Below are 23,920 nucleotides of genomic sequence, written 5' to 3' on the forward strand. Positions count from 1 at the left end.
GGCCTATTTGCTTGACTAAGGACCGGGCAAAATGAACCAATAAACAAACAGTAAATCGTTATTTGTTAGTTCTAATGCAAGACGCCAACCGAAGATGAAGTTTAATCGTGTCTGAAATTGAATTAGCCCTTAGTGACTTGTGGGGACTTGAAGGGTGTGATGTCTAATTTTAATGTATAAGCTTTGAGAGGTGTTTGAACTTTAAAACTGATTTCATAGATCACCGAATGAGTGAAGTGTAGGGTTTGAGGTAATAATCACATCTGTTGGTTCATGGCTCGTTCCATTAATGCCGTCCTGTAGTGACCCATTACTTTTTTATAAGGCATTAGATGCACAAATATTGCTTTATTGTAGGAACTATTAGGTATGGTACATTAACTGTTGTCCAACATAAAATTAACCTACCACAAAATGAGTCTAGTTTTAAGTTGTACCAACAAAGATCATCGACAATCTGTTTAATTGATATTGTATTTAATGTGGATATTTTTATTTTTTATTTAATTTGATAATTTTAATGTTTATTTTAGTTATTTATTTCTGGGGAAAAATAAACCCTATTTAATAAAGATAATATATAAAAATAACTTTTAGTAAAACTGAAATCTGTGGCTGTAATTATAAACATTACTTGATTTATACTAAGGATTCACATTTTTTAATTTCTTATTTAAAGCTGCTTTCCTTTTTGTTGTTAAAAATGTATCAATGTACATTTTCACTACATTGATACAGTAGCCAAAACAATATAGGATAATGATATTACCTCGAAATCTGTACATTAAAAGAGTAAACAAAAGTTTTGGTATATTATCACATAATACAAACATGAGATTTATAATCATGGTTTTTAATATCACGGCTACCGTCTATACCGGTATATTGTCACTAGGGCCCGTCAAACGATATTGCGACTAATCGTATGCAATATAAAGTTGAACACAAATACAATAGGCAAGATTTCTGACAGAGGAGTAAATAGAATAATCAGAAGAGTCGCGTCCAAGAGCCAAGGACTACTTGTAGAGAACTTCAGAAAGACCTGCAATTAACAGGTACAATTGTTTAAAAGAAAACAATAAGTAATGCACGCTCATCACGCAAGACTCAATAATGGAAGAAAAACATGTTAAAGCTTGTTTAAAGTTTGCTTCACAACATTTAGACAAGCCTGTGAATCGCTGGGAGAATATAGTCCGGTCAGGTGAGACCAAAATTTAACTCTTTGGATGCCATAATACACACCATGTCTGGAGGTCAAACACAATATAAATAGTTTGAAGTTTGAAGGTGGGAACATCATGGTGTGGGACTGTTTTTCAGCATACTGCACTGTAAAACTTTATATAATTGAAGGAAGTATGCATGGATAAAAATCTGCTGCCCTCTACCAGAATGATGAAGTTGAAACGAGGGTGAACATTTCAGCAAGACAATGATCCCAAACACGCGGCCAATGAAACTTTATTCTCTTTCTCTGAAACCAATTGAAAGCTGCTAGAATGGCCCAGCCAATCACATGACTTAACATATATATATATATATATATATATATATATATACACATATACAAACTCAAACATACATATGTACAGTATATAGATTTTTATATGTAGATATGTTATGTATATTATATATTTAAATTCAAAATTATAACATCTACTTTTTCCTACAATAATGCATGCATGTGTGTGTATTTATATACATAATTATTATACACACACATATTATGTGAACAACATTTTTTATTTTGCATATGATTCGTCACAAATAATGATTTGACAGTCCGAAATGTGACACCCCACTTTGCTTAAAATATTACAATATTGTACAATTAACATTAAGAAAAATGCCCTTGAGATTTACTTTCACTTTATACTAGGAAGTGAAGTTCAATAAATAAAAAGCTGCATGATGTAATTATGCTAAAACACGCAAAAGATGTCAGTGCCGTGATTACCATATCACACAAATTCACCTTGCATGTTTTATTTCTAAATGAAAATCGCTATTCTTGGAAAGCGGTGTCATTTTTTCTATTAGTAAATCAGAACTCAGAAGAAAATTGGCCTTGACATTTATAACTAGTAAGCTTATGTACCCACTCAACAAAACATAATTTTCCCTTCAGCTTGATAGGATGATATCACCCAAGGCCTAACATGTTTTTACTTTTAAAAGTTTTGCACCCACGCCCAAATGTACTTGTTGACCATGACGAGGCAAGTCAAAGTTTCAGCTGTGCCCAGCAGCACTCCGAACGCTAATTCACTTCAGCAACTTTTTGCCTGTTGCTGACACTTCGGGACTCTATCGTGACAGCTTTCAGGTAATGAAATAACCCAGCTGGGATATTCTTTACCCCTGTCAGGGACATGGAGTACAATACTGTCACATCAATGGACATGTTTCAGCCCCGTAAAGTGAATGAAGTGGTGGAATATTTGGCCCCGGCAAGGTACGCTTTTTCTGGCTGTTCTTGGGGCGTGAAGTACCCTTGCCCTCCTCAGACAGCGGTGCTGATGCAAGTTCAACTTTATTCTCAAGGTACTTGGCTTGTCAAAAAAATGGCACCTGCTGCGGAAGGGGAAAGTTGGCCGTAGTGTTGTGCGTTTAATGAGGTAAATGACCTTGAATTCAATTTATTTTATTTGTCATTTCCTTTTACCCAAAATATACGTTCAATATATCGAGATGTTTAAATTGTATAATATAAAATTCCCCGTCTCTGTTGAGTTTTACACCACGTCTAGCCTTCACCTCGTACATTATACTTAAAACAGTTCTAGCTTTCAAAAGCAGATTTGTTTTTCCCTCTCCCTCTGGAAACCTCGAAATGAAAACCAGCTGAAGTGTCAAAAATCTTTCTTTCCTTTCTGAATCCTGAGACAGCATGCAGGATGATCGTTATTCGGTACATCATACCAGAGCACAGATTGATTCGTACACGTCATATGTGTTGTGAACATGCAGGATGCGGGTGGCTTCCTGTCCGTGATCTGAACCCTGGGAGGAAGTGGGCTGAGCTGTATTAAAATGTTTTGATGCATGAGGGCGGTCCAGCTGGCGACATTGACATATTGTGGAGGCCCCCATGTGCTGGAGGCAGACAGGTAGAAGACAAATGGGTATCGGTGTGTGCTGTTCATCATTCCTTTGGGCTAACTGTGACCACAGCCGGCTTACCTCAGCCAAACCCCCACCATCTTCACCTCCTCCTCACTGTCCCTGTCTCTGAGGCCATGTGCTTTAGCACAGATGATGGCTTTTGAGTTTAATACTCATGACTGGGCAGCTTTGCAATCTGGATGCAGATCTACAGTATATGGGACCTCTAGCTCAGAGCTGGAAACCTTAAAGGGACAGTTCACTCATCATGTATTGACACTAATGTTGTTTAAAATCAGTATGACTCTCTTTCCTCCGTGGAACAGAAAATACAACAGAACAGAGTGTCCAAAATAATTTTACGTTTGTGTTCTGTAGAAAAAAAGTCAGCCTGGAATAACACGAAGGTGAGAAAATTATGAAATTGTTTTATTTTGGGATGAACTGTCACTTTCAAGTGGTAGTTCACCCAAAAATAAAAATTCTGTCATCATTTACTTACCTTTTTGTAATTTCAAACCTGTATGACTTTCTTTCTCCAGCCGAAAACAAAAAGAGGATAGTTTGACTTTCAGTTCCAATGATGACAACATTTTTTGGGCATAATATATTGCATAAACACATAATTGGTATTACATCTAGTGCTAAGCAATGAAGAGTTCGAAAAGATCAAAATGCAAATGAAAATAGTGTTCAGTTCAAAATATAAAATAGTGTTACATTAATTTAAAGTAAAACATTTCTATCATTTCTATCCATTTTTTTATATTGTGTATTTTTCAGCCATTTATTTTGGCATAGCAGTGCAGGCGACTGATAAACCCCTGATTTCGCAGTGATTATGAGTTCTGTCCAACAACGTTTAATGTTGTTTTTTCATAGAAAACCATATTCTACAATTCAGTGTTTTGTGTTATTTTGCGTTTCAGCCCACATGTTTTTTTTTAAGAGGCTTGGAAGCCATGATGTGAGCCAACAATCAATAGCCTTTTGATATTGACCAGTGTGACGTGTGAAGGCTCATCAGACAGACCCGCAGGCCCGCTGAACGGAAGCATTTTTCACACATGGAGGCCTCATTGCATGACAATCTCTCAAAGTGAGCTCTCCCATTCTCATAAGCTCCTGCATGTCACCCTTAAAGACAAACACAGGATAAGGGGGTTTTAAATGAGAAAGAGGGAGTGCCAGGGGCGGAGGGGTGAAGCTAGTGGCGCCCCCGCTGCCGGAATGAATGATTGTGGCTCGGGGACATCTATCTAAGCGCTCTTATACAGAGCTGTAGCTGTCGGTAGTCCGATTGTCATTGGGTAAATGAGCACAACCACTGACATCAGCGGATTGATTTGGACCAAGGTGTCACTATCTATACCGCACCCAGAAAATTAAACGTAACCAACACCTTGAAGTGCGACGTCTCCCGGGGGCGATGCTTGATCCATATTGAGCGTCTGACCTTCTGGTTTATAATCTATCCATTTGTGTTCCGCAGGTCATGCTTGCATTTGAAAACAACATCCCCCCTGTTACCAACACAGTGATGTATGCTGATTATTTTTTCGAAGGGACAATAAATTCGAGGTATTGATTATCCATGCTATGGCAAAAACTTCAATGGGGTTGTAATGGCTTTCGTGGAAGCAGATGTGTTACTCATTGATGTGGGAAGCTAGGTCAAAAATGTCAGTTAATCTAACGGGAGTTCACATCTCTCTCCACGTGTCCTAAATTCTCAAGCAATTCTTTGGGTACCATTACACATTCAGAATTTAATTTAATGTTTTCTTGTTGACCAACTTCCTCCGATATGCGTGAAGGTTGCGTCCGAGCACTGTTGTAAATTAACCAGTCGCCTTCGAGTATGCAATCAAGATGCTTTTTTTCCACATTGAATTGGATGTTTCGTAGTGATGTAACAACATGAGGAAAAGATTTGTGCCTTTTTGCACGTACGCGTTCAGTTATGCGGTTTTGCACTTGCTTGAAGACTGAATTCTCAATGCACGCAGCGAGGCATCCAGCAAATCAAACCTGACTGAAAGAGATGGTGAGAGAATACTATTCTGAGCTTATCTTTTTGAGAGAGCACAGCGTGGTCCATTTATCACTGGGGAAGAAAGAATGGAAAGATGATGAAATTGACCGAAGACTCGTAACTTTTCACACTCGCTGTGATCCTTTATGATTGGATGGTATGCAAGCTTTTTTTGGTTAGCGTTACTTTCATAAGCTTCAGCCCACTCTTTAAGAATAAAATAGTGCCTATGTGGACTTGTAGTTACATAAGTGCTTAGTTCTCAAAACTATCAGGCTGTCAGAGGCTGAGGGACCTGCTGTTGGCACCGAGATTAGGATTGGGCTGGCAGCTCCATCTATTCCATTTACACCAGGGTGCAGGAGAAAACATAAACAGGGAGGCCCCCGTAACACATTGCATCCTGGGGCAGTTGATCAGTCACTACGGCTGGGAACAAGAAACAGGATCTTGGGTCTAATCTCAAGGTCCTTGTCACCAGTACGCCATTCTCCATTACACAGTCATGTTCTTCATGAATCTCCCCATTGCTCCACCTTCAAAACATTGATGGTACATTGTAGAAAACATACACATCAAAGCACCATCTCCTTGTTGCCTCATTTCTCATCTGTAATTGTTCGAGCGTGCCTTTCGTTTTCTAGGATTCTTGCTCATCGTTCATGAGGTTACCCGTGAGGGGTCAAGGAACCTTCATGCTTCACGTGTAAAGACGATTTTGCACGCCGATGAATCTACATGAATTGAAGTATTGGTTAACCCAATTGAAGTATTGGTTAATAGTTTGTATTAGTCATCTTCGATTCGGCCTTGCCCTGTCGCATGCCTCACGACGGTTGACAGTTATTATTCTGTTAAAACACTGGAGCGATACGTGCTTGAGTTGCAGGAAATTGTGCAGATTAAACAACTGGAATTATGTTTTCTATTTGCTGAAATAGCACGTCTCGTGTCCTCTATGAAGCAACTCTATAAAGTGTCCAGATAGATGGAAAACACAGCACGATTGCATATGACTAAACACAAAGCAGTCTCTGTCGCCCTGGATTAATAAAGACTTTAGCAGCTCGATTTAAATGAATCACAAAGCATCTGGTCTCCTTCTGGACTCTAGTCGGCGTGCTGACGTATGGAAAGCAAATGTTATATCTCAGTGCAGATAAAATTTAATAAATAGAGTAAACCCTGTGAATGCAGCCCTGCATGCTTCATGTATTCGGACTGTAAATGCTGAGTCTAAAATGTGTCAGCCTTTCTGATGCTGGAATTTAAAGGGGTAGTAAAACCAAAAATAAAGTTCACACAAATGAAAAAGTTTGTTGCTTGTTTCTCACCTATCATGACTATAGGACACTTGGGTTGTAGTGCATATGGACCACTTTTTGGAACTTTAAAGCGACAACAAGCAACCTTTTGCCCTTAAAATAATGTCTCTAAAATGATCAGTTTAGTGGTAGGACAACTTTTAACTGGACGAATTTTACTGACGTTGCTGCCTGAGCAGCCTCTTATTGGCTGAAATTGCACTTGTAACGTTGGTGTTCGGCTCGATACAAGGAATTGCTTGAATAACTTTTTGGATGAACTGTTCTTTTAACCACAACCAGACTTAATAGGCACTTCTCTGAAGATTTGACTTTTTTGATCAAATCTTGCCATTTTACGTAATTGTGTATTTACTCAAGCATGCTCTACTTTTTCTCAGGACTAAACGTGCGAGCTTGTTTGAATAGGTCTTGTTACTTTACTCACAAAAACCTGTCAATTACACGGCAGAGTTCACAGATAGGTCTAAAATGATAAACTTAAATGGCAGTTTGAAATGTTTTTCTTGCTCTTATTTTGAAAGGTAAAAATGCATTGCTTATTATTGTCAGAGAGTGAATCTTTGTGGGGGATATAAAGTGGACTAACAGTGTTATTTAATTATGCTAATGGCATATTTTAACCAAAGAAAATTATAATCAGCTATCATTTACCTGTTGTTACAAAACTGTATGAATTTCATGATGGATTTCCACGTCCCACTTAAATTTTTCAAGAGCAATGTGTATATTCTTCAAAAGACATGCAGGTTCGAAATGACATGAGGGTGAGTAATTTACGCCTATTTTTTTTGGGGGGGGTGGGGGGCTATTGTTGCTTTAAGCTATTTGGTAGAGTCATTACATGTGAAATTGGTTAAGATGCTTGCTTGATGTTCTGTGCGAGCGGACGTAATTGAGAGCAAAACGCTCTAAACTGTTAGCGAAGTCTTAAATGCAGTCATAATTGCTTTAGGAATGACATCATAGCAAAATCATCGAAGCGTTGTGTTTTGGTGTGTACCAAATGTTAATTTTTACCTCAGATAACACTGCAGACGTCTGCCTTGTGTTTTTTCCAGCCCATTTCCTGCTGTCAGGAAAAAAGCTCTATTCTCTTGCCAACTCTTGCCTGGGGACAAATTAATATATATGTGAATAAAACTGCAGTCGTCACCCGAAAATTCTGTCCTCACTTGGCAAAACTACCTGAACTGTACAATAGCATTGTCACGTATGTTTTAGATTTAAATACGGCTAACGTTAGACATAAGCCAGTATTACTGTGTGCTGCCCAGGCGAGATAACGCTGACTGCTATGAGTAAGCAAGAGTGTTGTGTTGCTTGCAACTTATTTTATCCCACTCGAGTCTTCCAGAACTTTCTGGGAATAAACTCTGATCCGGTGATTGCCAGCCACAAGCCTAGCGTAGGTGTGCAAACGCAAGATAAAACTATCATTTTGCTAAATGATAGACGTGGCTTTGGTTGCATTTCATTTAAGAGCGAAATAGTTTAATCTTTGGGTGGTGTTCTGTTTGGTTCCATCTCCCAGATAACATTCCACCAATTCAATCCATCACATATCAGTAGACGCCATTATGGTTATAACGCTTCATTATGACATAGTTATGTATATTATATTGCATTTTAGTCAATAGATGTTTGTATGTTTTTTAACGTCAGGCCTGCTGTTTGAATAAAGAGGCAGATATGTTTTATAGACTTTGTGTTGACGTTGTATTATAATCAACTTTTGCGTGACCAAAGCCAATTGCATCATATGCACCGGACGTGTTGGCCCGACGCAAAATGCGCTAGTTGCAACTTGTAGTTTTGTTGATTATAGTGGGGTAGATCAGGTTTCGTTGTGTTACAAAATGTGTTTGGGGAAAGAATTCATTAACATTATGTGTGTTGTTTAATATCTCTTCAAGGTCCATTACACAAGATTCTTTTGATAAATAATTGTTGTGTTACATTAAAAATTACTCTTCAGACCTCTCAAGTCCCTTATTATAGACAGCTTCTCCAGATGTAAACAGTGGTCCAGAAGCACTTCTGGTTTAATTTAGTTAATTTTTAAAACTTGCATGTCTAATTCAGACTCATTGTAGGTCCTGCACAGTGCAATTTTAGGCTGCGCACAAAAGGTTAATATCTACAAAGTAGGCAAACGTCCACTCAGGAACCAGCAGCAATAACCTCTACATCATCTTAAGAAACAGGTATATCATATATGAATGAACAGGTATATCATATATAACCATAAAAAGGTTGAGAACCACCACTCTATAGTATACAATAAAAGGGGTGGATTTTTTTTTCTTAATGACATTTACATTTAATTATTTTGAAGATGCTTTTATCCAAAGCGACTTACAAAACTGAGAGGTACATCAAAGGTGTCTAGATATTAGATAACTTGATGTTAAGTTTAGATATTCTATTCCTTGATGTTAAGTTAAAATATTCTATTCATTTCGATGTCTGATCTAGATATTAGCCAATTATACTCTTCAGATGGGCCTCGAGAATAAGCAGGAACCCCAGTTAACCCAGCCGAAGTCTATTAAATGAGAAGAGGCAGCTTCACGTCAGTTACACGTAATAGTCCTAATGGAACTGTAAGGCTTTATTGCCGGGGCAAATTGAAGCTCAATGCACTAACCCAAATGTAGCTTTAGACAGATTGCTGCTACTTATTCTATCAGACAAGGCTTTTGTGTTTCTACCAAAGACGTTGGTCGGGGAATAGCAGCTTGAGATAGAAATGAGGACTTCTCACAAACTCTTGTAACCTTGATGCCTTTGTACTTCAAGGCCTATAAATGTACCGTTACATGAATGTAAAAGCGTCTACTTACGAAAGCTCGGATTCGTTCGTCGTGGCATTCATAAAGCAGCAAACGTGCAAGGATGATTTCAATTGAGTTGCCGCAAGGGACAATATTACGGGCATTACCATAAAATGTCTTTATTTCTCAGGTTAACTGCTGACAAAAGCAGAGCAAGAGTTTAAAGAGAATCTTGCCGAGGAAGTTCAACAGTAGCAATGTCATTAGCTTTCTTACATAGAATATGTTTCTAGTCTATACTGTACGTGTGTTTGGAGTAGGCCTAAGAACTTCTCCAGAAGTGCTCTGTACAGCCAGATAACTAAAGAGCTGCAGTTATTGCATCATGAATGAATAAATACTGTACTGTAAGTAAACATAGTGGTAAAGTAACCAAAACAGATGCATTTAAATTCAATTGAATGCATTTCGGTCATAAACCCGGCAGCAGGAAGGAATACATTGAGAGACAATAAGGTCGGGGAGAGGATATGTTGAACACTTGTCAATCGGCAAATTTCAGATCGACTAGACCCCAAAACACAGTATCAGGGCAGACAACATATGTAAGTTGAACAGATGTGATGATGTGTGGGATAGAAGTGCAATCCACTCAAACTTACCTTAGAATTATTGTGGAAAGACATACTTGGCGCACCATTGGGTTTGAGGAGAGGCTTGGAAAGACTGAAACATCAAAAGATAGGAGGGAAGGTATGAACAGCTGGTGCACAGGAGGAGTGCAGTACAGGGTTCGCACAGATATGGAAAATATGTAAGTGTCATAAAATTTTAAAACTGTAGGCCTCTGTATTTTTTATTGTTAATATACATTTTTTTCTAGCTTGGCTAAAAAATAGCTGTAGTTACGCAGCTAGTTGCTAGTAACTTACTGTATATTTATACTAAATATGCAGTAAATTAATGGCAAACTGCTGCCAGTAATACTGTAATTTCTACTGTTCTCTTTACTGTATACACACTGTAATTGTGTAATAATTGCTCATTATGAGTGCAATTTCTGTGAAGTGATATATAAAATCACGGACCAGAAATTCGTTCAGTCATGGTGGTGATTGGAGACATCATATTTCACTATGAGGGGGACTGTATTTTGCATATAAGCCTAAAAAACCCTGAAGCTTCTCGTATTTACAAGCAATAAAAATGTGAAGTGTTGTTTTATAACACAGACGTGATTTTTCATGTCAAATTAATTACGATGTCTATTCAAACTAAAGTCAGTTGTCATAGAACCATGTTTTCAAAATACCATAATTCCACTTCATTATTTTAACTCGCCGCATTTTGTGCTTGGCGGTGTGGTATTTTCCTTCTATCCATTAGGAAGGTAATTGAATAGTTTATCATATTCATCACCTCGTACACAATATATGAAATAATAATACAGAGCGCGTATAATGAAGATTTCAGTTCTCATTACCGGGAGAATGTAAAACAGCGCTCGTTTTCCCTTCAGTTCATCATGGATATTTGAATTCACAAGCAATCGAGTCGCCGGGGCTTCAATGACTTTTTGTATTCGCTTCATTTTCAACTGCCACGCCGACAAAAGGCAGATATGAAACGAGAGTCTATGACTCCTTCCCCTTGGGAAAATTCTTGTGCCCTGCAGGCATGAATAAGCAACACATGAATATTCAACACGAGGCTGCTTCCAATCTCCCTCATGCGACGCGCGCAGGTGCTAATGCTGCGCTACCTTGTCACGCACAACAAAAGAGCTTTTTTATCACGCCTGCTTTCATTCCCAGTTTTTGAAGCGACAGAAAGAATAATCCTGAATCGAATAAGACAGAGAGGGTGAAAAAGAGAGAGAGACCACCAGCATCGTAGTCATGCCTGATGCGTGTTGTAAAAAAGCATTTGGTTATATCAGCATCCAACCCGAAGATAACAATTGGGAAAAAGCATTAGGTGTATACATGGTCTGCCAGTTGCATACGGATCTGCCAGCAATGACAGATCGCTGTGGCAGAGTATTTTCACCAGAAACAAAATGAGCATCTCACATTTTTAAAAGAGTGACGTGTGCCTTTTATGTTGATTGATATTATGGTGAAGGTTTGGTAGTGTGAATTCTTAACAAACGTGTTTGCAGGAGACGTGAACCTTGTTCAATTGTGATTGACGTTAAAGAGAAGGGGCTGTCTGAAGTGTCGAAGTGGTGTGTTTGTGTCATCGTCTGTGTTTGTCTGTCATCGATGCTGAATACATTGCACTTCACAACTGTGATGTACAGCTAACTACTATAAATGGTTCCAGAAGTGTGTGTAGGAAGATTGAAGGTCAGGATTGACAGCTGAACGATACGCAAGTACAGTAGTATTCATGCATACCCACATGCATTTGTGGTAGACTGTGGATTGCATTTATTAGGGATGGCTATTATAGGCTGTATAAATGATCATAATGATGTGGTGTTTGAACTTTATCAAAGGTTGTTTGTTCGATCGAGCTCTAGGTATTTTTTGCACAATGGCCGTATTAATCTAAAATAAATTCCAGTCCAATAAGGCCCCGGTCAGACTTGCCTTTTTGCTGCATTGACTTCCATTCATACACATGCGAATGCGGCAGACTGGAAACGCAAAACCGTCTGAAGGTATTTAGCATTTCGCTGCGTAGCAATGTTCAAGTCTGGTGAACTCTGACCTGTGAATTAACGTCACATGTATGCGTGAGACGAATACAATATCAAAACGTCACAATATGACATCTGGGCACAGAAATGTAAATGATGGAGGATTCAATTAATTAATTAATTAAATAGTGCATATAGTTTAAATATGAATATGAAGAGTTCATTAGCAAATAACTCTGTAAATTTTTTCAAAAGTCTTATGTTTTTTACAGTGCATTCTAATTATTATCAATATTAATTTGGGTTGTTTGATTAAGAAATAAAAAACTGCTATCACAATAAACCACAAAAACATGATAAAAAACATGTTTTTAACAATAACATTTCTTTTTTTTGCAAATATAATTTTCAAATATTTCATAATATGAATCAATATGTCATCGCTGTCATTCTTAAACCATATTTCAATATAAATAATCATTATTATTATCATCTCCCTTTATTTTTGTCACTGGGGATTGCAAATATCTAACCAATCAAACATATAAAAAGTGTTTTTTAACTTTTACGACACAATTTACAACAATTAAATCATTTAAAAGTACAGTTTTTTCCTCATTTCCTGAAAAACAGGGGATTTGGACATCCAACGTTTCGATTGCACAGCAACGACACACTAGGTCTTTGATTTAGCCCCTCAAAATGAAACTCAGCCCTGAGCTTTAACCATCACCATGTAAGGAAATAGAAAATTATGCAAGAGCTTGTTGAACAATAAGGAATCAAAAAGTCAAAACGGTGTTTTTGCATATACAATGTTTGTAACAATACTTAAAACAAAAGAATCACCAGTAGCAGCAGCTTTATCGCTGGCGTCGTACATCTCCTCGTCCTGTGGGACGCGTCAGTCATGCTTCCGGCTCTGCAGCGGAACAGTAGTTCCGCTGGAGTTCTGAATGGCAATGAGGGACTAAAGAATCAGATGTTGTATAAAAAATTATATTTAGCTCGGAAGCAAAGCGACGGTCGCCCCTAACAAGACACAAAAGCATCTCATTTACGTTTCTCCGGGTTAGTGGAAAGCGAAGATAAAAAGCTGTGAATTCGTTTGGAGGCTGGAGGAATCTGATTTGTGCGGTCGAGGTAGTTCGTGACTCACATATAGTTCAAGGTGAAAAGAACGGATCGCATTTATTCGTTTTGTAGAATAAAACGTAAAATGGTTGTGTAACGAATTGGGCAACAGGAAATAAGGCGAGTCTAAAGAGCAGTCGTCAATTTAAAAAGAGCGGGTCCCTCGGAATACGTTTGGAAAAACAAAATGAGGTCTTTTTAAAGAAAAATTGTTTCCCGGCCTCTGTTCATTACAGCACACAAATCCGCTGTGACCTCGAGCTGCATTATTATTATTCTTTAGTACGTTTCATAATCTGTTGAGATGAGAACTCAAGGTTTAGCTAATGCTGTATGCTTTCCCCTTATTTTCGCTCATTCTTGTTGTGTTGCTTATAAAAGATGATGCCCCATTTTCTTCGCCAGTGATTTTCTCTGGCAGAATCAGAGTCAATCAGCTACACTCCGCACTTCTCACCGGGGTGACAAATTGTTCCCTATTCTTAAAAACGACACGGAGCATCACAGCGGAGATCATTAATTAGATAAAAAATAGATTTGCTGTCTCGTCATGAGGCAGACTGTTAGCACAGGGAATGTGACGTCCCACTCACAGAGGGACCGACAGCATAGCTAAACAAGCCCATACAGATACATACGTATACTCACATGACGAGTTTCTTTTGATAGAAGAGTTCTCTGTTTAATCGTCTGCGCCATTGTTTTTGTCTCAAAAACCTCTTTCTACCATCTTTGACTTTACAGTTCACGGTAGTCTGTACATATTCTGAATTTAAAAAAGCCCACTTGTAGACCATTTAATCGGCAGGCACGGTCTGCCATGTTTTCAGTGTCATGTATGTGACCCTGGCTGTAAAATCCAGGCTACAGTGTCATAATTGAATTATGAGATAATGAGCATCAAAGTTTGATTCATTCATTAATTCCACTATGATTTCAATCTGTAATATTGCAACATTAACACATAAGATTAACATCAGAGATATCAAGGTTATATTGTCACAGAATGTACATTACATTATGTAGGATGATTTTGTGTAGAAAAGGATCCTCAGACATTATAATGTACCAATAACAAGCATAAAAATTTATTTCGGGTGTGGTTGACCAAATAAAGTTTAGCCAAGAAATAATATGTGTATTTTTCAACAAGCTGACTTGAAAAAGCGGAGATTTGTAAGTTTAAATCAAATTGGATTTACAAGTCACTTGAACTTAAGTGTTATTTAACTGACTCAAATATCTAGTTTGACCAAATTCAACTTCATTTTGTACGTCGGTTTAATATAATTTAAGTTCAAGTGACTTATAAAGCCAATTTGATTTAACCTAAAAACTTTAGTTCAAAGGTGCCTTAAATTTAAATTTTTACAATGTATGCAACCGGCTCATGGTTAAATAGTATTTTTGATTTATTCACAATATTAAATGCGGTCGCTCCTCAGCTACCATGGCCTCATGGGATAGAAAGCGTGCATACGATGCAATTTTAAAGGTAAGCATTCTTGCATACCTGTTGCTTGCCTGTTTTTTGCATACTGAGGTTTCGGACGTATAAGGTGGCCAAAAGTGATATACACGTTTTGACAATTGACATCTTCATTCTTTGTATTTTAGCAAATTTGCGTTAAAAATCTAGAATGCATGTTGCGTGGGTCTGGAGAAGAAACTTTGAGAAAAATGTAAGAATACTTGGCAGAAATGACACACAACATCGCTTAGGATAATAACTATCAAATATTTTCGCAAGAGGATCAACAAATATAGTAACTGATAAATCTGCAGTCAATGAATGTTTTTTTCTGTAAGCTTTTTGTTGTTCAGTGCATTTTTTTAAATATTGGGAAAAATATATATTCCCTTATCCACAATGAAGTGGCAAGTGTTGTGTCCAAATAACACCTTGAAAATACTATACGCCTCATATTTTGATGATTTAATCTATCCTGAGGGGTTGAATGCAGGTAACAGGTTTTGGACTACATGTGTTCATGTAGTGCAATAACCCAATCGATGATGTCACCGTGTTAATGATGCCATTTAGCTGTGGGGTCTATATCGATTTGTCACATGACATTTATGTCCTAGGTGATTGGATCAAAACAAAACTGTGCCCAGAACAGACTGCCCATGAGCAAAGTTGGACAACAGTCATTGAATTAAACCTGTGATAAGGTCATGCGGCATAGTTCTGTTCTTATTACATATTAAACACCCCTCATATACTCTACAACTTGAAATAATAGTATGCAGTGTACACTGCCCAGTATGCACAATATACGTACAGTGAATGTAAGTATGTGGTGTAACTTGGCCTGTAGTCGGCATGGGCAGTTTGACAAGTCTTTATGATTATAAACAGGTATTGTCAGAAAGCCCCGAGTTGTTTACGGGGCTGTGCCTCCGCTATCGGCCTGCTATAAATCACTTTAAGGAACATTAGTTCTTGTAAATAAAAGGCAAATGTCGCATTCCGAGACACGCTAAATGCCAGACTTTTCCCAGAGGTGGTGATAACCATCTTTTAAGGATTGATCAGTCCTCCTGTAGTTTCAGAGTTGAACAGGAACAGTGTTAAGGGCATGATAATCCTCACCCCTTCGGTTTAAAATGCATTATTACAGTCACGTCCCGATTTATTCGCAAATGCTCTTCACGCCTGCACGCCAGTCTTACTTCACAGATAAGGAGACGTGGATATAAAGGTACGGCATGATTACTGTAGTGTGCACTTTTATGCTTTATAGCAATCATCTTCAATAGGCAGAACGGATCCGGACCTTTTCCCCGTTCCATCCTGTATCCGCTGTTTGCATGTTGCAATACATAGCCTAATAAACCATTTCAAACTTTTAACTATTTTGGTTGTTTAAATTGAGCCGTGCGTCTTCACAACTGAGAATCACATCACACACGCTCTCAGGAATATTTATCTAATTTATGTTTTCCCGCTATATCCTCTAATATCTTTATTTAGTGCCAAACGCTCTTCATTTGAACCGCTTCCGCATGAAGAGCGTGTGACGGACACACAACAGTAAACAAAATGCAGCGATTATTAAAGCATTTGTATCAGTCAGTCTGCTTACAGTCTCCAACCCTTCAAGCAGATTTGTGATATTTTATTAACCATTACGTTTTTATCTACATTATGCAGTAGCATTATTAGTCAGCATGTAAACATTTGTGACCCTGTGAAAACCCAGACTAACATCTCATAATCTCATTGATTATTATAACAAGCATCAAAGATTAATTTCAAGCATTGATTTCACTAAGATTTTGGTATCATTCAGTCAATATTGATTATATTTTCACAGAATATTCTGTAGGACGATTTTATGAAGGGCTTTCACAAGCAGGTTCATATTTTGTAATGATAAACGTTTATGTTGGGAAATTATTTAAAGATAAAAGTACTTTAGTAGTTCAAATACTGCAGTATTTGCTACAGTTTATCAATTCACTATACGTTATTACTCCAGAATACTTTGGCATACATTAACTGTCATGATTCTGCCTCATCATGTCATGTTTCTCTTGGTTTAGTGGCAGGATCATGACAGAACCTCATGTTTAATGTGGAGAGAGATACATTATTGTTCTTATGGCCTTCCATACTCTCTCTCCAGTCTCGTCTCTGTTCCCATCCTCTCGGTACCCTCGTTATTGATTAATATCACCTGTTTCCCTCTTGATTTTCTCCCTTATTTAATGCCCTTGTGTCGTCTGTCTTGTGCTGGTTCATTGTGGTGAGTTCTTGTGTATTGTAGTCTAGTTTTCTTATTTGTAGTTCATGTCAAAAGTTAATTTGGTCTATGTTTTATTATTAAAATATATTAACCCCTTACCCGCTGTCTGCACCTGGGTCCTCTCTCCGTGTCTCACCACTCGAGAACCTTGACATTAACAGTATGTAGTACATTTACATTAAGGCATTTGGCAGACACTTTTATCCAAAGCGACTTCCATAACATTATCCTATACATTTTACATAGGTCTCTGCAATCCCCTGAGATCGAACCCACAACCTTGCGTTGTTAACCCAATGCTCTTACCACTGAGCTACAGGAAAGCAATTGCTATAATATAATACAACATACTACAATTTCCTATACACTGAGGTGTGCTACGGTAATTTAAATGTGAGATTTCAAGGCAATAAATCAGCTAAGCAATTCTTGAAATGTGTCTTTCGATTGTGGCTGAAACTGTAATTTTTTTTCAAATAAGATGCTGGGATTTTCTCTTTCTATTTTTTCACTTGGACTATTTTTTTCGCTTAGATGGTGCCCATCTCCAACTGATGGCGATTTGAGTAGAAAACGAGGATATAACATCATGAGCCGAAGCGACTAGAAGCTATCGAGTCTGATCCGACCGACTGTAACCATGAGAGTAAATTGAACTGTCCTGGTGTAGATGATCAGACACTGTGTGTGTGTGTGTGTTGATGGGGTTGATGTCATTGGTTTTGCTCTAATTTTGTGTTTTTGGGCGAATCTTGGACTTCTATGCACTGACTCATATTTCTCGCTCACTGTAGTATCTCCTTTAGGACGCACGTGACCGCTTTGGCTGCGGCAGTCATCCAGCGATTATTTACGCATTCAAACACACTCTGAACGGGTGGTGCGGGCCATTTTTCGAGAAGACACATTGAAGTATATTAAAATTAGAACCAGGGCTAATCGAAGCAGAAACACAGCTGCCCACCAAGAATAATAATAAAATTTAAGCGACTCCCGGATTGAGTATTGATCTCTGCGATTTCTGACGCATCAGGTGGCAGAGCGGATCGTTTTTGTGCCCTTTCCTAATGGTGGCCGAATCAATCATAAGAAAATTATACGAGATCCATATTCATCACACCATATAATGCTTAGCAGTTACACCGAAGAGCCATAAAATAGATTGGGATAGGAGGAATGAGATTGGAAGAGGCAGAGATTGAGAGATGAGGCTATGATAAGCCTCTCATTTTCTTATTTATCCGTGTTGTCGCTGAACCGGGTGTGATCTGTATCTCATCCTTGGATTAAGTGATTTGGCTGATGCACAGAACAGCGCCGGTAACACCGGCAGCAGAAGTTCAGCCTCCCGTACATTTCCCATTGGCTTTAATTTAGTAAATTTTTGCACGTTTTTACATTTCGAGTAAAAAACGTTTTAGAAACATAGGTTTAAGCTGCAGTAGATAACTTGGCTTCTGTTTTGCAATATCAGTTTCAAAATCACAGGTTCCTTTTGAGTTTATTTTAATTATTATGTAAATGCCCAAAATGTATATAAATTACAGGCTCAAAATGTGTTTATTGTGTGTGAGAGGGGCGCACAAAGGCCTTTTTGCACATATGTGCACCTGTACACAGTTATTGTTTTTGACAGTGACTGTAGGCCAACAATTCATGTGATACGAATAGTTAACATAAACAAATGTTTAAGACTACGAAGCCTCCCCACTGTTCTATCATTTCTCGTCTCAGTGAGCATCAAACAGTTTCTATCTATCAGCGGGTGATTATAAAGGGGAGTGACTTACATTATAGGCTTCATTATACGTTTTTGGTTCATAAACTGTATAAATGATGATTGTATTATAATTCCTATATGCTGGAATAACAGTATTCTTAATTAAAGCCTTAACTAGCTCTCGCCTGCTGTGGTGTAAAGTCATTTCTAAAGCAGTTAGCGGTCCAATGTTGGGATGTGATGATGTTTTTTCTTCTGTCAGTGGAGGAGACGACATGTGAAGGGATGTTGACATTTTGCATTACATTACAAGTATTTATTCACCTTCAAGTTGAAAATTCTGTCATCATCTACTCACCCTGTTGTCATTTTAAACCTTTGTTTTAAAGTCCAACGGTTTTTGGTTAGCAACACTTTCGTGTTCTGCAGAATAAAGAAAGTCATCAGGTTTGAAATGACAAGGGTGAGTAAATAATGACAGAATTTTCATTTTGAAGATTGACTTTTACTTTAATAAATACATAAATATAAACATTTTCACTAATATAAAATAAATTTATTTAAATGTATGTATGTCTATTGACTCTGAAAGTATCTTTAGTGTCTGAATATAGTTTATTTTGTAAAATTGCAAACCTAATCTAATATATCGTTGGCCTCTGGTAAAACCAGAATTGCTTTGGGCTATTGTTGAATCTTTCTTGCAATGCAGTGCACTGTGTGAAAATCAAGAACTGGACATTTTAAAAGCGGGGCTTGTCAGAGGTGCTGTCAGTTTTTGGAAAACCATCAAAGGGGACAAAACCCTGTTCCACCTCTTAGTTGCCATCGGACTGTAGAGAGCGGTGTTCATAAATTATTTCTGTCAAGGACAAAAAAGGGGCCACAAAATGTAAAATAAACATTTTCAGCCGAGCTTAAGTTTAATTTCAAATATTTGGTTTCCAATATCTAAATATTATAGGCAATAACTATATAATCACACAAATCAGAAATTGCCCATGTAAACATGATTCATACAGAGTGATTCATGTTAATCTAATCCCATCCTCTCTCTACATACTGTACATTATGTGTTTGGCTTACTGTATATATTCACTTTAAACTATAGACAGTTGTATTGAAGAGCAATTTTCTTGCTGTTCCGCTTTGCTGCCCCCGGGTACATTGCCAACTATCCAGAAAAACCACTGTTGAATATGGTCTTTTTGTTTATGGCAACATGCCATGAAAGTCTCTGAAGATTGTCGCTGCTTTCTGACACTTCAGCTGAGAAGAGCTGCAGTTTCTTGTGACTTTAAGAGCGGGGTGTATTTATAGTCTTGCGGCTCTTCTGGTTTAGTTTTTTGCGGTTCTGTTTATTTGTAATGCACTTGAAGGCGTCTTAGTTCAGTCGGGCGACGTTTCCGAAAAAGTCTAGTTGTTTCTCTTGAAAGCACATTCAACTTTGTAGCTCTTCACGCGCTTTATTCTTTCTAAGAGCGTTTTCTCGGAATGCAGGCGTCATTCAGATGAAAAGCACATCTGGGGTATTCTTTTCGCTAATAGTTTGTTGAATGCTATTTATTTTCAGCTTAAGATGGTGTTTTACTAAGGTACAGTCTGATTTCAGTCAATTCCAGATGAAGAAATAAAACTAAACAAAGAGAGGATCATGGAGGCACCTGCGAGCAGAGGGCAACAGCAGAGCGCAGCCGTTTCAAAAGGCGCCTATCAATTTGCTAATGTTTGAACATTGTGTCTTATAATTGGCTTTTAGGAAGTGAATGCCAGGAAGTGAATGCACAAGATGCCAGTAGAATTGTGTCAGGAGATAAAGCTCTGCTACTGTCATGCCCTCTAATCAACAGACTTAGTTTGTGACTCTAGATGGATCTGACCTCTGGTGACCTTCAGTGACCTGGAAAAACATGCTTACATCACGCCGATAATGTGATTCTACTGGTTTAACAGAACTACATACGTACATACATACATATAGAGGCGTGCACAAGCACACAAAGATTGCTTCATGTCCTGTCCTTTCTTTCTTTCTTTCTTTCTTTCACCTCATTTCCTTGAGCATCTTTTATGTTGTTTTGATCTGTTTGTCCAGTTTTAATTTTCTGCAAATAAATGCAAATAGAAACCATATTTTTATTTGGAATTTGGTAGAAATGTTGGTGGTTCTCAGAATAAAACAAAACATATTATTTTACCTAAATGCATACCTATAATAATGTAGTAATTTCAGAAAAACGGTTAATGGTTATTGAAATGGTCTCTTCACGACACATGAAAAGACACATGAAAACTGTGATCAAAATCGTGGTTATATTTTATATGTACAAATATGACATTTCTTAAAAGTGAATATGAACATGTTTTCTTTGCAGTATTTGAGGTCTGAAAAATACAGTTTCTGTTTTGACCTGTTTCTGCAGTTTTCATTTTCTGCAAATAAATGCAAATAGAAACAATATCTTTATTTGAAATTTGGGAGGAATATTGTTAGTTCACAATATTAAACAAAAAATATTTCATCAAATTTGCCTAAACACAAACCTATAAATTGTACATTTTAAAATCAGAAAAAAAACATTCTCTGAAATGGTCTCTAGATTTTTTGGTATTGGTTGTGTATTCTTTTTTTTTTATCATTCAACTGATATTATTCATTTATTTCAGTAACCGTTGCTCTCTGAGTGCCGAGGATCTCAACAGGCAATGGCTAAAACCAGACCCTATTTTGAGCCCGACGATTTACCACACCAAAGGGTTCCTGTATTACCTCAACAGCATAGGCAGAACTCCACTGGTAAGTTTCCATTAAACCTCACCGCACTACAGGTGACCTGCTGAATCCAAGTTCCACGAGGGCTCTCTTCAAATTGCTGCATGATCTTGGATCTTTTCGGCTCTAAATGCTGGTCAAATCGACCACATCCAATAATGTGCAGGTCTGTGCAAGAAGGGTCACACCTGGGTGAAATGAAGTTCTACACTGCTGATCATAAAACAATTTGCTTTCGGTATTTTTGGTATGAATACAAAAGGACAGACAAAATAGAATACAATAGAGAGACAATGAAATTGCCATATCTACTGTAAATCAGAGACTGATGGAGAGGAGTTTACAAGTGGAACAGATTATAGAGAAGCTATATTAGCGTTCTGCCTCACTGACAAACAGATACGTTTATTTCTTTTTAATACTTTAACATCTTTGCTATGGCAGGCAGAAATTTGTGCAGATCGACCAGCAGTTGCCCAAAGCAGGTTCTACTCCATTGGTTATGCTTACAGTTTACTTTATTCGAAATGACTTTAGGAGCCATATCCTCATATCCAGGGCTTGATTTAGGCTGGAAATCGTGTTGTCTAATTCTTCCTACTGGGATTACAAGTTTGGAAGTAATTGTGATATAATGGGTGTTTGAGCAAATTACAGTAGTTGGCAATATATGGTTGCGTCGGACAATTTCAGCATTTTCTTTTCCTCTTGTGACCAACACAGGAGGTGTTTCAGCCTTCATGCAACAGAATGAAAGGCAAAGAATGTGCATTACCTGTTTAATTGACGCTATTTTATCTTCTTCCGTCACAGGGAATCATGGGAAATTTGGTTTGGTTGAGCAAGACTGTCAGATTATTGGTAAAATGTTTTATGGTCTCAGCTACAACAACGTGAACAGACGTTATGTGGCCCAAACTTAACATCCGGTATAGACCTCCGCCAAGAATCATCTAGTTTATATAACAAGTAGTTCAAATACAACAAAATATAAGTATAAATGAATATGAATGTAAATTAAATATAAACAGTCGTAACCAAACTCAGGCTGGAAGTTAACCTCGGGCCAGGTGTGTTCAACTGTAAATAAATTGAGTAAATGGATGTAAAAAATATATATAAATATAATTGGTATTATTAAATATTATTAAATATTAAAAATATACTTGGTTAATTTAAATATAATTTTCATTAAATACACCTAAATGTTTAAATAATACATGTGAAGTCTAGAGAAATTAACTGTTGGGTTTTTAATCATTGTTTTCAATATGTCCCACTGAAGAAATCCGTTAAATGATTTCTAAAAGATTTAATTTATTTGTATTTATTTGATGTTTATACAGCTGATTATTTTTGTGATATAAGCCACTGAATAGATTTAGAGCGTATATAAACAAAGATAACATTTATAATAAAAACATTTAAAACAACCATCGTTTTCTTTGACAGACATTTTATGCAAAAGATGACCTCAACTTACTTACCTAAAGTTTTATTTTATTTCATTTTATTTTAGTCGCTTCTATTCAAAAAGTCACGTCCAGTGCCTTCGAGCTTCTTCTGACGTTATGTAAGCACTGAAAAACATCTTTTTCCCTGTCCCTCTAAACCTCTTGTCCTTTTGGAAAAGCCGGTTCAGAAAATGGTGTGATGGAACCATGATCCTGTCAAGTGAGGAAAAACAAAACAATGAGTATAGAGTTGAGACAGAGGGCAACATTTAATAAGAAATGAGTTTGGGCGCAACCTTGGAATTCCAAAAGCTCCGTCTGAAGCTGATGACACTGATGCCTAAAAATCAATCAATCAACGATACAAATGAAAATTTAATTGAAAACACTTACGGGATGACGTGGAATAGACCATTGGCTAGCTTGTAGTTGAGTGCTACTTACCTGTTACAGAGAACGTTAGCACTGGCACAATTAGCCACATTTACATATCAATTATGTCGTAATTCTAAATTAATCACAGTTATAATTACGCAGCGTACCTGGTCAAAGCATCATTGTCGCTTAACAAAAACCAAGAACGGGAGAGCGTGACTCACGCCGCCAATGAACGCGCACGGTCGTCTCTCATTGAGTTTTTACAAAAAACCTGACACGCGTGGAGCCACGCACCGACGCCAATTAGCGCCCGCACTGTCAAGAGACAAAATTTCTATTATAGTCACCATGCCCTCATTGTGTGTTGGTTTGTCACAAGATTAATTATGTCTGGCTCTGACTAAAGTTAACGGTGTGTTCATATTGTGTCAGGAAAGCTAAAAAAGCCTGGCTGGTGTCAGGCTTTGTTTTATCTGACATTTGACTTCAGCATCTTTAGCCGTTACACGCGCAGACGGCGAAATGCACACAAGCTCGCAGTTTGTTTTTCTCGGTTTGAAAAAACGCTGTGTTATCACATCCCGCAGGTGTTTTGCGATTACCACGGCCACTCCAGGAAGAAGAATGTGTTTCTGTACGGCTGCAGTATGAAGGAAACGCTGTGGCAGTCCGGATCAACCATTAACACAGCCTCCCTGAAAGAAGACCCGGGTTACAGGGTATGAAAAAACCAATGCTTAAAGGGATAGTTCACACAGATATTCAAATTCTTTCAGAGTTTTGAGGAAAGAAGACATTTTGAAGAATGTTGGTAACT

At 37.7% G+C, this 23,920-nt stretch overlaps 1 protein-coding gene across 10 annotated transcripts in view; it reads left to right on the forward strand.

The window, feature by feature from the left end:
* The window catches only part of agbl1 (AGBL carboxypeptidase 1), a 154,474-nt gene that overhangs the window by 103,902 nt on the left and 26,652 nt on the right, over positions 1-23,920 (forward strand). For all 10 annotated transcript variants that reach the window (XM_079450647.1, XM_079450641.1, XM_079450646.1 and 7 more), the window contains 2 exons: positions 21,166-21,295; positions 23,691-23,822. In XM_079450647.1, the coding sequence (XP_079306773.1) occupies positions 21,166-21,295; positions 23,691-23,822 (262 nt within the window). The remainder of the gene's footprint in view (positions 1-21,165; positions 21,296-23,690; positions 23,823-23,920) is intronic.

Source organism: Barbatula barbatula (genome assembly GCF_947034865.1).
Source record: "Barbatula barbatula genome assembly, chromosome: 25".
NCBI classification, from domain to species: domain Eukaryota; kingdom Metazoa; phylum Chordata; class Actinopteri; order Cypriniformes; family Nemacheilidae; genus Barbatula; species Barbatula barbatula.